Raw genomic sequence first — 14,452 nt, forward strand, 5'->3', positions numbered from 1 at the left:
ACACTGGTAGTACATATCTGGTGTTTGTAAGGAATCAGATGAAAAAGCACGAGAATAAGAGTAATGTTTATGGTCTGATGAGCGGCCGAGGAGACGCCGACGACGGCTTCCTATCTATTATGGTCAGGATTAACAGCTTTACTAGCAGCTGGGGTGATCGTTGAAAAAGTAATGACTGAAAGGAAATGATATTCCATCCTTTCCGAACTATCAAGTAATTTTCACAATACACTATACTAATTACATTATGTGATAGACACTCGATTATTTTCGAGCTAAAATAGTAACATGATTAAAAATTAAATGACTGAATTATCTGTTTTCCGAACTATCAAGTGTTTTTTACTATAGGATGTATGTGCAGTACATTGTGCTTTAACCACTTGATTATCTTACTGTTAGGACAATTGATTGTTTGAGAAATCCACAACTAAAAGATATTGTGGCCCTTGCTTTTTAAAGCTATAAATCTACCCAGTTGAGTTTTAGTGAGTTTTCTGCGGAGCAGACTGCGCGAAATCAATTCGTTAGGTACATGGCTAAGACAGCTGAAATCTTTTAACGAAAAGCTTAGTTTCTGGAAAGTTACATTACGATAAATCTGTTAATGATTTCTGGTGCTAAATTAGATGAAAGGGTCTTGAAAACCTTGTTTCCCGAGCACTCAAGGTTAGTGTAATGACAAATTTTCACAGACGTTTGAATATAAAAAAAAAAATTGAACTTTTGGTCTTGGACGTAAGGCAGTGCGAATATATATTTTATTCCTGATAAAAATTGCGATGGATGATCTGGTTGTTGTGTACCAATTTTCTGATTCAGCACGGAATATTAAGATTTAATATACTCATGTCTTGGTTATTTCTCGTGTTTATCTGATATAGCGAGTTTCCACTACCCAAAGATGGCAACACTGACGAAGTAAACATGACGGTTCGAAAGGATTACAATGTTATGACAATGAAAATACAATCGCTGTCGCTTCCTGCGCTCATACTACATTGGACTTTGTTTATGTGTTTGTATTTTCTATTGATAATACGAAACGTTATCTATATCGATGTTTATAGTCCTAAGACAACATGGAAACGTCTCGAAACTAGATTTCCATATCTTCCACTAATTATAGTGTTTCACACTGTTGCTCTTCAGTGCACAGCGATAAGTCTGCGGATTTAAAATGAGAAAAACCAGTTTTTGATACCCGTGGTGGGCAGACCACATATATCCCATTGTGTAGCTTTGTGCTTAACTTCAAGCAAACAAAACCAAACAGTTGCACATGATATTATGTTATTTTACCGCATTAAAATTCTCAGCATAAATGCGGAAACAACCTACTGCTATAAAACACAATGTGTAGTTGCCTGTCTGTCTCTCGACTACGCTCTGATATCATAGTAACGTATTACGTTATTTAAGTAATTTGGCTTTCTGTAAATTAGAAGCGAGTAAAGTGCGATTTATCGAAAATTAAAAATATAATTGGACTAAAATGCTGCAATTAGAAAAACCTATCTCATGTGGAATCGTCGAGTTAAACCAGAAAAGGACGTAAATATACTTTAGTAGACATCTTATACAACACATTAAAAGTTTCAGAAAAGGTTTAATTATTGTTAAATAATTAGAATATTATGTATTGGAAGTATTAAGTGCCCTAAGGTTTAGCCCTAACTGAACTAAAACATTAAACGTACACAAGTTACAGTGTTAATTTATCTCTTTACTAGGCCCGGCATGGCCAAGTGGTTAGGGCACTTGACTCGTAATCTGAGGGTAATGGGTTAGAATTCCCATCATACCATACATGCTCGCTCTTTCAGCCGTGGGGACGTTATAATGTGACGGTCAATCCCACTATTCGTTGGTAAAAGAGTAGCCCAAGAGTTAATGGAGGATGGTGATGACTAGCTGCCTTCCCTCTAGTCTTACACTACTAAATTATGGACGGCTAGCGCAGATAACCCTCGTATTCAAAATAAACCATATTTTTATCGAATATAGGCCGTAATTAATAACGGCTTAACTGATGTTAGGACTAAGACAAGTTGATTTACATATTTCAGTGTCTGCAACTAGAATTCTTTTGTATTATTTTAGAAATCCGTTAATAAAGATGCTAATTTGGCCACAAATGTTTTCCGGGTCTCTGCTGGTTTATATATATAAGAGTAGAACTTATTCAGACATATAAAGAATTTGGCTTGAAATATTGAGATGGGATACATCTGCCCGAAAGACATATATATCGATTGGCTTGAGCTGTACGCAGATAAACGATAAACCCATGGTATTATCTGTGTATAATATTCTTGATGCAGGGATATTTTAGGATTGGTCTCAAACTGAATTTTTCGAAAACATGTATTTTTTTTTTTTTACTGAAAGAAAGACATTGATTTAAAAAAAAGGTTTTCAACTGAGAAAACGTGGCTGGCCTATTGTTTTCATTGTTTTTGGTAGTAGATATAATCGTAAGTTCAGTGATTTAGCCTTGAAAGATAAAATTATCATAGGATCACTTGATAATTAAAAACAAAGTTTATGTGTTTGCCTGTTGCTGAGCGCAAAGCTACGCAATGGGCTATATGTGATACGCTTATCAGAGGTAATGAAACTCATTTTTTAGCGTTATGAGCCTTCAGACTTGCTGTTGACCATCTCGGGGACCGAAATGGGAGAAACTTGTTGTGCATATTGTTTTCTTAATAATTTTGTTTCAGAAATAAGTTTTGTTGATATATACCAATCTATTTTTGGGTACTGAAGATATTATATCTGAATAAATAGTTGATCATCATACATAAATGTAATGCTACTTACATTTAGTTGTAGTTTTATGAAATAATTTTTGTTGTAACTGCACAAGCATAAGTTTTTATTTACATGATTATACTTATATTTATAATGTATGAATTGTATCGAAAAATAAAGCTTGGGTTTAGTGGTTGTTTAACGTTGATTGTCTTTCTTGGCTCAGAGCCACTTTTAGTTTTCATTAAATCCGAGGCTATGTAGTAAGCAACCAGACACCGATTGGAGACATTGTGTTCCTGAGATGGCAGCTGGACAGGACTGGAGGTGTTTTTGCAGTGATAATGTATGCCCAAACTGGAACACAGTGGACTCATATGCTGGCCTCAAGAAGACTCTGGGATTGACCGTCCACTAGCGGTTGTGACCTCAATCCTATGTTATTGATTGGATTTCTGTCCTTCCCGTGCTCAAATTCTTTGAGCTCTTTCAAATCAAAGTTCATTTGTTAATGAGTTTATATTATTTTATATTATCTGTCAATATGCTGCACTAAAAGGAATAACATGAAAAGTCATCATCAGACTTGAAGGCTGCTGTCTGATATATCAGAAACATGTTACCAACGTAAAGTACATTAGATACCACGATGTTGTCCAAATGACAACTGCTGATAAAGTAGCATCCACCAAGAATGAACTGGTGATAATGATTCAGAATTCAACATCAAAAGAGATCGTGGAAAACAATAACCATATCATACAAGAGAAACACCTCCAGTTCCATGATGAAATATTGTATGTATTGTAAGTTGTAACATCTCCAGATTCATGATGAAACATTATGTGCATTGTTAGTTGTAGAACCACTAGCTCCACGGTGAAACATTGTATGTATTGTAAGTATTCTTCTTATTTTGTTGTGTTTAGTAAACTGTGTTTCTATTGTGATAAATTTATATGTATACTACATTTTGTATTATATTTAATTATTGATATGCTTGCTGTTCAATTTTAGTTAATGTTTTGATTTTTATGCATAATTTGTTTCAGTTTGTTGCATCTTTTTCTAGCGTATTTTATTTTATAGGAAGTGGCCATATGTGTCTTCATTATTGTTTAATTTATTTACGTTTATTTTACATTTGTGTTATACACTTCCATTTATTGTACTTTGATTATTCAGTTTAATGTTGCTTTTTATTTGGTTATTGTTAAGAGAAAATTTAAACAATTGTTTATTTGTGGTCAGCTCACCTCGGGAATTGAAACCAGATTTTTACCATTATAAACTTGGAATCTTACCGCCGACTCACCGGAGCTGTTGGCTTTTAACTCACTTATCAGATATTATCAATCTGAGTCGTATTTTATTTTAGTTTTATAACTGGGTGCTGAAGGGTAAACCTTTCTTATCTTTGTTTAGATGCCTGTATCGTGTGTGTCACCTGAAAGAAACGATTATCACCTTTTGTGGCCTGCAATTAAGTATCTGCATCGGTTATTAGCATTAATTTTAAAGCTTAGAGCGAGGCCATCCTTGAGATAAAGAAGAGAGAAGTGGTAATGTCTGAAGCAGTCATAAATTTCAATTTTTAATAATTAGTATAGCATATAACTTTATTTAGGTCAGTGGCGTATTAGGGGATGCGAGGGGTCGGTCCGCCCCTGATGAAAGCCAGGAGGGTGTGCTATCGGGAGAATTGAAATACCAGTACAAGTTTTCAAACCAAATGAGCAGTTTGCCAAAGTTTATATTGGAGACTTCTGTTTGAAAATACATAGTTGACAGTGGTTCTGTTGAATAGTTGCCTTCCCTCTGGTTTATCATTTCAGAATTAGACTTCTAGTGCAGATAACCTCATAACCCTTGAATAGATTCGTGCGAATACCCGAAAACAACCAGATTAGGAGGTTTTCTAATTTTAATGTAATTAATAACTAAATAATCTTTTGGTTAATTTCTTTTTTGCTTTTTTTTACAAATTTACACTTTGGTCATCAGTTTGGCTATTTATAAAACGTGTTTGTGTGCAAGTTTTTAAACACAAAACTACACAATACGCTAATTGCGCCGTGTCTCACAGTACTGACTGAAATTCTATTATTTAGTGTTGTAAGTCAACAGTGTTGCCGCTAAGCCAGCAAAAGACTACCGTTGGAATTCATTTGTGATTAGACTAAAAACAATCTAAAAAACGTCTCCTCATAACTAATTCCAGTTTGGTGCGAAATATAATCCCTAATTATGAATAAATATATCCAGTCGAAATTGACCAAGTAGTCCTTACGTATTTTGTATAATATTGTGATCTTGTAAGGAGGTTCCTTCAACGTGATAGACAAAAATATGACTTCTTTTTTATCCTTTCAAAGTAAGGTACGTTTATGCACACACAGGTTCTTAACATCTAAGCGAATATTCAAATCGCATATATTATCAAACACTAGGTGCAACACGTTTTAATTAATTTGAAATTTCAGAACAAGTAAGTTGAACCGCCATACCATAAGTTAACAAATTATATATTCGCGATTTTAGGAACCAAAAATTTGCAACATTGATTTGCTAATTACATATATTTATTATGCTATTTAGGTTGGAAAAAGGCACTTATGACTATGAATCAAGTGTTTTCTATTTATTTTGATTATTTCAAGCATACTAAGTTGAATGTTATTTTTGACCTGTGCGTAGACTACTAGTTACAGTGTAATTTATCTATACACACTAAGATTAGAATAAACATACGTAACCATGAAACAACCTTTTTTTTTTCACTTATTTTGATGGTTGATTTAACTATCAATGCCTCTCATGGCGGCCCCCCAGTGGCTCAGCGGTATGTCTGCGGACTTACAATGCTAAAAACCGGGTTTCGATACCCGTGGTGGGCAGAGTACAGATAGCCCATTGTGTAGCTTTGTGCTTAATTCAAAACAACAAAACAGCAGCCTCTCATTGGTTTCTACGTTTCTCTAATTAATGGTATCACACTATATTTGAGTTTCACTTTCGCATTAAAAAAAATTCTCTCTTTCTAGTATTTAAATGAAGAAACACATTAATATAAGTACACTTACACGCAAACCTAACACACGACAAAAAGTTCTAATATAAAGTGATCGACAGCTATTTAAATAAACTAGTATAAATAAGCAAAAATTGCTGTATTGATTTTTGCTTCTTGTTAACCACAAAGTTACATAATGGGCTATATGTGCTCTATCAGTAAACAGAAATCTTAGTTTAGTTTTACAAGCCCCCATACATGAGTAGAGTATGAAGCTCCACACAAGGAAGGTCCCCGTTGCTATGTCTTTTAATTTACTTCTGAGTTTTCTTATCACGGGGCCCCATTTACTGAATTCCGCCTGGGGCTACAGAACTACCAAGACCGCTTCTGAGTTCCAGGGATGGGAGAGCGTTATCGAATCTTACACAAAATAAGTCATTATCTGTCTACAAGTTTATGCCTAACGCTTCGAATTATTTTTATAGGTAATAAAGTTAGTTTTGGAAACAGAATTCTTTTTTTTTTTTCAAATGAAACCTGGAATAGTCTAGCCGGTTATCTTTTATTTTTTCATTGTAAAGTTAACTATGCTACAAAAATAACATAAAAACGATTATTAATAGATATAAAATATACCACCTGATAAAAGTGATCCCCTGTTTCCAACTCACTGTGCTCAAAATTACGCTTAAATATTAAACAATGCTGTGGAATTTTTAATTTTTGGAGTTAGCATCCTGCTGTTAACAATTACACTTAGTTGTACTAAGAAAGCTTAACCGCGCCAAAAATAGCGTTTAGATTGACGTCAGAGGAGTTTAAAAGATTCAGGTCTCGAGCCCATAGAAGCCAGAATTTCTTACGTTTCCACATCATATCCATCAGCTTTCTATTCTGTGTGCCAGCCAGTTCCTAGTGAAGCTTCTGACCAACTTACCTGAAGTATAGTTCATTTTACATGTAGTGTTTTATGACATTCATAATTCAAATACACGAATGTGATAATTTTTTGAAAACTTGTATTCATATGCCAGTATCAGTTTTAATGAACTTATATTCCATAATTATATCGCCTAAGAAAGTCTTAATTATTGTAAAATTTAGTGCGTATCTTCAAAATTAAAAATCTTAAATCTCTTACATTATCTGTCTAAAAACTGATAACACAAGAGATTATAGTAACCAATAAAATATAAAATTATCTAAATAGGCAAGAATAAAGCATGATAGACCTATCTGGTGATCCTAACCAAAGTTAAAATTAAAAACAAAATTAATTAAATCTGGTTTTAAAAGAAAAACAAAAACGAAAAATAATTTGACTTACGCTAGATGACAAATTAATGTTTGTTTCTAAGTGCAATGCTGCTCAATAGCTATCAGCGCTGTTCCCACCACAGGTTTACAATCCCGATTTTTAATTTTTAGTTATATAAGTACTCAGAGCTAATCACTGAGACACGTTGGGAGGAGGTGGTGGGGGAAGCAGAAGGGCAAATACAAAGCAGGGTTTTCTCAATAATATATAAAAATCTCAAATATTTGAAACAAAACATTCAGTTTCTAATTGTCCAGGATTTAAAATTTTCTTATATCAATAGTGTGATATAAATTTCATGCTGTTCTGACCCACATACAAACTTTTCGATGTTTAGACATCGACGAACATAAAATTCTGTAACTCTCTATAAGTTTTAAATTTTTGAAGTTGGAGAAATAAAATTACCAAAAGCCTTATAATTTTGTTATTTTAATTTGTTAAGTATACATACGAAACCAAATTTGATATGTGATTACAAAAGCCAGGTATATTTCTGTATTTTTTTTTTTGTTTTGTTTTATATAGCCACTATGTATCATTAGAGAGATAAAAACCATAAATTACTTATTTTACTTTAACTTGAGAATGCTTAAGGTTGTAGAAAATTGAGAAATGTTGAGAATTAATGCTATTATCTGTATATTCCCTTAAAGTATACGTGACTTGACCCCCTGAGGTGGGAGACTGTTTTGTTTTTTTTCGTTTTGGTTGCATGTTATTGTAGATGAAATTGTGTAATGGTAAGGAAAATCACTCAGATGATAATAACATTGTAATAATAGCCGAGATTATGTTTGACCAGGGATAATACCTTTAGTTAACAGATTTTCAAGAATAAATAAATTATAAGAAAACGTAATAACCTTCTAAGATAAAAGCCAAAAATAATAAGGAATTCTTCACAAAGAGTTTTGAAAATTTAAAAGTAGTACAAACTAGTTTTTTTTATATGTAATTTTTATTCAGATTTGAACACAGATTCAAAAGACAAATAATTTTCATTCTATTGAAGTTCACAGCATATAAAAACAAGTTATATTGTAAATTATACACTTTGATAAAATATTCTAAATATAATTTTGGTCCCTTTTTGTAACAATACTCAAATATAAAACACCTATGGTAATTTTCAATAAATAAATGCAAAAAGAAAAGAGTTTTATTTTCAAACTACTGTAAACTGTACTTCATGTGATGAATGAAACAGTCATTTAATTGATAGGGCACACTGTACCTTAAAATATCATTAATATCACCATTGGTTGTCACACTATTTACTTAATTATTTACTTTATTAATCTCAATGCTTGTAAAAATATAACATTTCAGTTACAGAAACTTAACATACAAATATTTTATAATGCATTCACTGTTATCATTATTTTGTATGTTCTAAAGAAGAGTGAATAACATTATGTCAACTATACTATATATGCCATAATCAGTGCTAACAAGGCCTTTCACCATATACCAAGGCTCATCAGTCCAGTTGGGATAAGACAGGCATAGTAGTGGTTAAGATGATGTATATATATTATCAAATTGTACGTACAACTCAAACAGCATAACTTTTATGTCAGTTTTACACATAATAAACAAATAACAACTTCCACTGAATATAATAAATGTCAGTGATTTTTTTAGGCTTATAATTAGAACAGATGATAACTCACTATATTCCAATTTAAATTATTAAATATCCTTTTCAGCTACCACAGATATTTACTTATAGTGTATTAAAGTTTTTCATAAATTAATGGAATCTATTCCTAAAATATTATTTAAAATGCTAGTGTAACAACTCCCTTTTAAAAAATGTCACTTTAACACAAAGGTTGAAGCAGGTATATAAGTGGAGTCTATTGTCACAGATAGCAAAAGTTTTTGTTTTTTTTTGGGGGGGGGGTCAATTAAGTCATCTGTATATAACAAGTGTTATTGGTAGTAAATCTGTAATGATGTATCTGATCATGGAGGATGTGATAGCAGCAGAATCATAGGTGAAGTTAAAAACTACCAGCTACAAATTACAGCACACCTTGTAGAACATATACTGCAATACTGTATGTGACACATGTTTTATAATTAATATATGTATGTATAGCATTTTAAATGTATAAGGGACCCAATGCTGCAGAACCATCACAGAAATTTTTGTAGGACTAACTTATTGCAAGAACACATTACACACAGTACTCAGTTTGTAGGGTAACTACATACCCCAGTTTTAAAATGTTTCTCTAGTGTCTCTAAAGATCATTTTGGAACATCTAAATGTCCCAGATTTTATTTTTGTTAGTAACATGTAACTCTTTACACCTACACTTAGTACTTGAAGCCTCTAACAACTAGGAACCAACATATTCCATTTTTTTTTAAACTCAGTAGAGACATTATCTTACAGCTCAGAAGCTGTTAGATATAAGACATGCTACACGAAACATGATGACACTACTACATGTGTCACTAAATGTGATTTTTGCACTCACCAAAACAAAAAAAGCAGTTGAATGCAAATAGCAGGTACTATTCACAGATGTTAGACTTCCAAGTTGTGAAACAATTATTTAAAGGTGAGCATGAATGACAGTCCTTCAGTCTTTTAGAACAAATTCATGGCCAACAAGAAACTACTTGAAAAAAAAACTGACTTATGTGAGTATTAACTAAACACAAGCTGCATTAATAATATTATTTGTAATATCTTTTATTGATCTAAACATTAAATGCAAATATATCAGTATCCAAACCTGACTAAAATATAGCAAGAAACAAACACAAAAAAGCAGTATCTTGTAATTTGTAAATTAACTGATAATTTAACAAGATGAAGAACTTAATTTATTTTTCCCATTTCAAATTTAAAAAATAAAAAAGACTATAGATATCTAAGTAAAACACCATTCAACTCAGTTATAATACATATTTCTGTTGATTTAGACCCCAAAAGTTACCTAAATTTGTCTTATATGATAGTTTTCCTACAGTTTTTCCCATATGTATGTTCTTAACACTACAACAATAAAATATGAAATTTATAATGTTGGTTTTCTCAAAACTCATGAGACATATTATTTAACACAATATATTCAGTAAAGTTGCCCAACTTTAATTGAATTTATAAAGTGTTTTTTTTGGGTTATTTTTCTAAAAACTCGTAAAATCTCCTCTTACACTGATTGTCTGGTATAATTTCAAGACACATATTTAACACAATATATTCAGCAATGTTGCCCAGCTGTCATAGAATAATGCACACCAGTGATTTTATTTCATCTCCTATACATTGTTTAAGTACCTCAATGTACTTTACAAATATGTATTATTACCACAGTTTTACCTACAAAGACATCATAAGACCTCTTATTGGTAAAACCATGGTAGTAATAAATGAAGTATTTATGAAAAGTATGATTTATTTTTGTTTTCATCAATTTTGTAATTATAAAATTTCAACAAGTATTGACGGGTTCAAGTATTAATTATATCTTACAATATCCTGCTTGAAGCCAAGTCAGAAGCAGGGAGTAATGAAAACAGAACCTTTATGTATGGTATTTCCTCTGTAACTTGCCCTAACAAATACTTACAATATTCATAAACATTAATGTAATCAAGTTAACCTTAGTTTCCTATGAGTAAATACTGGTCACACTTTCTCATATGGAACAACTAAGAAAGTACCCTAGCTTCAAACAAGTAAATTTTTATTAAACATAATTTGTAAAGTAAAAGCTACCTTTCAACTTTAACTATTTTTCTAGGTTTTTTTTTCTTATACAATAATTACAGATCTACAATAGGTATAGTCACTCTTTTTTAATAAACAGTTATTTGGATTGCACATGCACAATATGAGAAACTGTCTGACGTGTTTTATTTTCCAAGTGGTCAACTCCAGAGTTTAAAAATCTTCCCTTTGTTATTCCTTGCTAGATGATAGGACTGCTTAAAGCTCTTATTCTTATCTTCTTCTTCTTGGTTTTTAAGCTTAATTTTCAACTGCTCATCAAGAAGGACCTGCATATCAACCTGACAACAAAGAGAGAGAATATTTGAAACTCAGTACATAAATATGGTTATAACAAATAAAATAAAACAATATATACATATGTGAGTGTGTGTACAATAAATAAATACTAAAAACAGATATATAATATAGATATATTTAAAATAAAACTACACATTTGTGACCTACAATAGTTTTCTTCTTGACATCATCCTTAGACAAAATTAAAGTAATAGCAAATACCTGCAACTGTTTTATCTCTTTGACATTAACTATATAGCATACATAAACATTACCTGCCACTGTTCTAGTTGCTGCGACAGTTCCACCTTTTGTTGAATAGCTTCCATCAGCTGACTATTAATGTGCATCATGTCGATTCTTGTTTTGGCAAGTTCAATTTCAACAGCATTTTTTCTATTTAGAACAGAAAGATTAGAAAACTGAAACAATGCAAAATGACATGTAACTACAGGAGTATTTCCCAGAACAGTATTTTTTTCTGTTACATTTTCATATTAAAACAAATCAGTTCTGTAACCTATGTTTCAATTTTTGATAGTTCTAACATGTTAGGATTCATTAATTTGCTTTTCCTTAAAATTAAAAATAATTATTGAATAAACACTAATTATTCACAAGTTTCATGCACTTGTTTTAGTGCAACTGAGATAAGAAAGAAATGTATATCACAAGTTAATATCTTTGTGATATGCTGAACAAAATTATGAAAATTCTTATAGAAGACATTAAAAATACCTTTCAACAGCTCGATCACGAACTTCCCAAGATTTTCTGACAAGTTCGTCTTTAGCTAATGTGCAGTTGTCTATGTCATCATGTAACTGGTCTCGCTCTTCCTTAAGGATAGCCACCTCTCTTTCTTGGATAGTTACCTGAGAAAATCAAAATTAGGCAACAGTGATTTGAAATTTGTTTGAATATTTCAACAATATACATATACGTTGGTCAAAATGCGAGTTTTTCCACTAAATTGTATAAAATACACATTTTTTCAAAATATATAAACCAAATAAATTTAGTATTTTCATATTTCATTTAATAACCAGTACACCAACAAATCCTTAAATATGAAACATATATACATGGGTTTGTTCAGAAACAGAAATTGTTTCAACCTTTCATTGTCTACTCATTTATACTTCTTTAAAGTAGAAAAAACTACTTTACACATATGGAATTCAAAACAATTTACTAAAATAAACTACCATATCTGGTAATAATGACATGTTCCTCCTTAAAAATTACTTTTTTTATCAATAATATGCTCCATCAATTATAGACATTCTACACCACAAAAATTACAATTTTAATAGTGATATGTCATACAAAAATTCCAACTACAATACTTTATATACTGTAGAAGCTACCTTTTTTACAAGTTCAGAAATACTTTCTTCCTTCATTTTCAGTTCACCAGTTTTATCCTTAAGTTCCTTCTGGGCCTTTTCTAGTAAGTCTCTTTCATGCACAATAGTTTTACAAACTGAACATGGCTGAAATTAAAAATTTAGTTTCATTATACAGTCACTTTACTAATCCAAAGAAGAGCAAGAGATTTCGAAATTCTATGGTGTTGTCTCAATAAGAAATTAAAGACCAGCTGTGCCTTGCATATTCCTCTCCTTTGTGTATGATAAATGCAACTACCATCTTAAATTTGGTTGCAAATTATATTCGTTATAGGGGCAATTCTCTATAACCCAAATTAAATCACACATGTATTGTATAAATTTATTTTTCTTCTTAGCATTTGCTCAACTTCATTAACTTATTATTATTACCTTTTTCAAAATCAATAAAATGCCAAAGAAATACTTTAATTTATTATTATTAGGAGCATGTCCACTATGGTGATGTGGGGTTTGGCAGACCTTCCTCAATGGGAAGTTCTGCCCTCCTAGTAGTCCCTTCATCTGAGATATCATGATTCAGTCTTTTAATACGTTTAAAGTCTACATGAGCATATTAATAATTTTTTGCCCCCAACACAAACACACAAACTAACTTTTTGCCCTTCTTATGCTTCCCATATGAAAAGTCCAAGAAATGTCACTGATTATTAAGTAATATAAAATTAAACTTTTATTGAGAAAAATTTTAGAATATTAGTTTACATAAAAAGCTTGATAGACTGAAATGTGAACTAACTAGAAAATGTATTAATACTTACAATTTCACTGTAGTAAGCTAAAAGATCATGCGTAAGAGCTCGTAATTCTTTAAGTACTGCTGTTATCATCCCAATGCTCATATTTTGTGCTTGTATTTCACCTTGTGAAGACTGAATACCACTATCAATTGATGCACTGTCTCTTTTCTTCCTGAGGTCCTCACACAGCAATTTAATCTGACAATATATCTCAGCTAATTCTTGTCGAAACTGAAAACAAAAATCCAATATTGAGGTTTTTATAGCAGTATGATCCATAGAAATTACTTTCTGCTCTAATTGTGTGCAGGCATATCCAAGTAAAAGATTTTGAAAGAAAAAATATACAATAATTCTTAAAAATTTACTTACTTTTTACAAAATTCATTATAATAGTATATACCACATGATATATTAATACTATTAATATATTAAGTCAGTATACAATATATACATCTTACTATAATTATGTTCTGTATTTTATTTACACATTTCATGAAATACATATTGAGAAGATCCATAAGGGTTAATTTAACCTATATATTCCTTGCTTTCAGTTCACTCAACAACAAACAATTATTCTTACTATTTTTCTTATATATATACATATATATAATTTTTTTTTACCTTCCAACCATCCTCAGAGTCTGGAATAGGAAATTCAGTAAATGGTAGCATTTCATAATCATCACTTTCTATATTCTCATATTTCAGATCTTGTAAACCAACAGATAAACCTGGTTGTGATTGTGAACTATTTCTTTCGATCTTTCAAATGAAAATACAAGAAGATTTCTAAAATAAAGCATCTTAATTCCTTCAAAAATTTTTACATCACCTGAGTCTAAAATAAAGTCATGAATTTAGAAATAATATACTTGAATATCAAACAAGTTTATTTTGAAATGATTAAATCTATGTCTAACTAGATAATTTATTCTCTGTCAATTGGTTAACTATTTGAATATTTCTTTTTACATATAAACTGTATTATTAAAAGTAAATTAAGCTAAATTTACAAGAGAAGGCAATGAAAAGAAAGATAAAAAACATTTCTGTACAACTTTCAAATCTAAAAAGTATGTGTAAATCCACTTTTTTACATATTTATAGGATACTAAGTAATGACTTAGTTACATTGTTTTTTATCAAAACACTAAATGCCTGTAGTCTTCC

General features: G+C 31.1%; 1 protein-coding gene across 1 annotated transcript in view; it reads right to left on the reverse strand.

Moving 5' to 3' along the window:
• Nucleotides 1–8,993: 8,993 nt before the first annotated feature.
• Nucleotides 8,994–14,452, reverse strand: part of LOC143236831 (bicaudal D-related protein homolog) — a 55,919-nt gene continuing 50,460 nt past the window's right edge. The window contains exons 6-11 of the mRNA XM_076475434.1: nt 13,904–14,044; nt 13,298–13,507; nt 12,495–12,620; nt 11,863–11,999; nt 11,400–11,520; nt 8,994–11,126 (exon numbers count right to left, since the gene is read on the reverse strand). Of these exons, the coding sequence (XP_076331549.1) occupies nt 10,986–11,126; nt 11,400–11,520; nt 11,863–11,999; nt 12,495–12,620; nt 13,298–13,507; nt 13,904–14,044 (876 nt within the window). The 3' untranslated portion in view covers nt 8,994–10,985. The remainder of the gene's footprint in view (nt 11,127–11,399; nt 11,521–11,862; nt 12,000–12,494; nt 12,621–13,297; nt 13,508–13,903; nt 14,045–14,452) is intronic.

This window comes from Tachypleus tridentatus, chromosome 13 (genome assembly GCF_004210375.1).
Source record: "Tachypleus tridentatus isolate NWPU-2018 chromosome 13, ASM421037v1, whole genome shotgun sequence".
In the NCBI taxonomy this organism is placed as follows: Eukaryota; Metazoa; Arthropoda; class Merostomata; order Xiphosura; family Limulidae; genus Tachypleus; species Tachypleus tridentatus.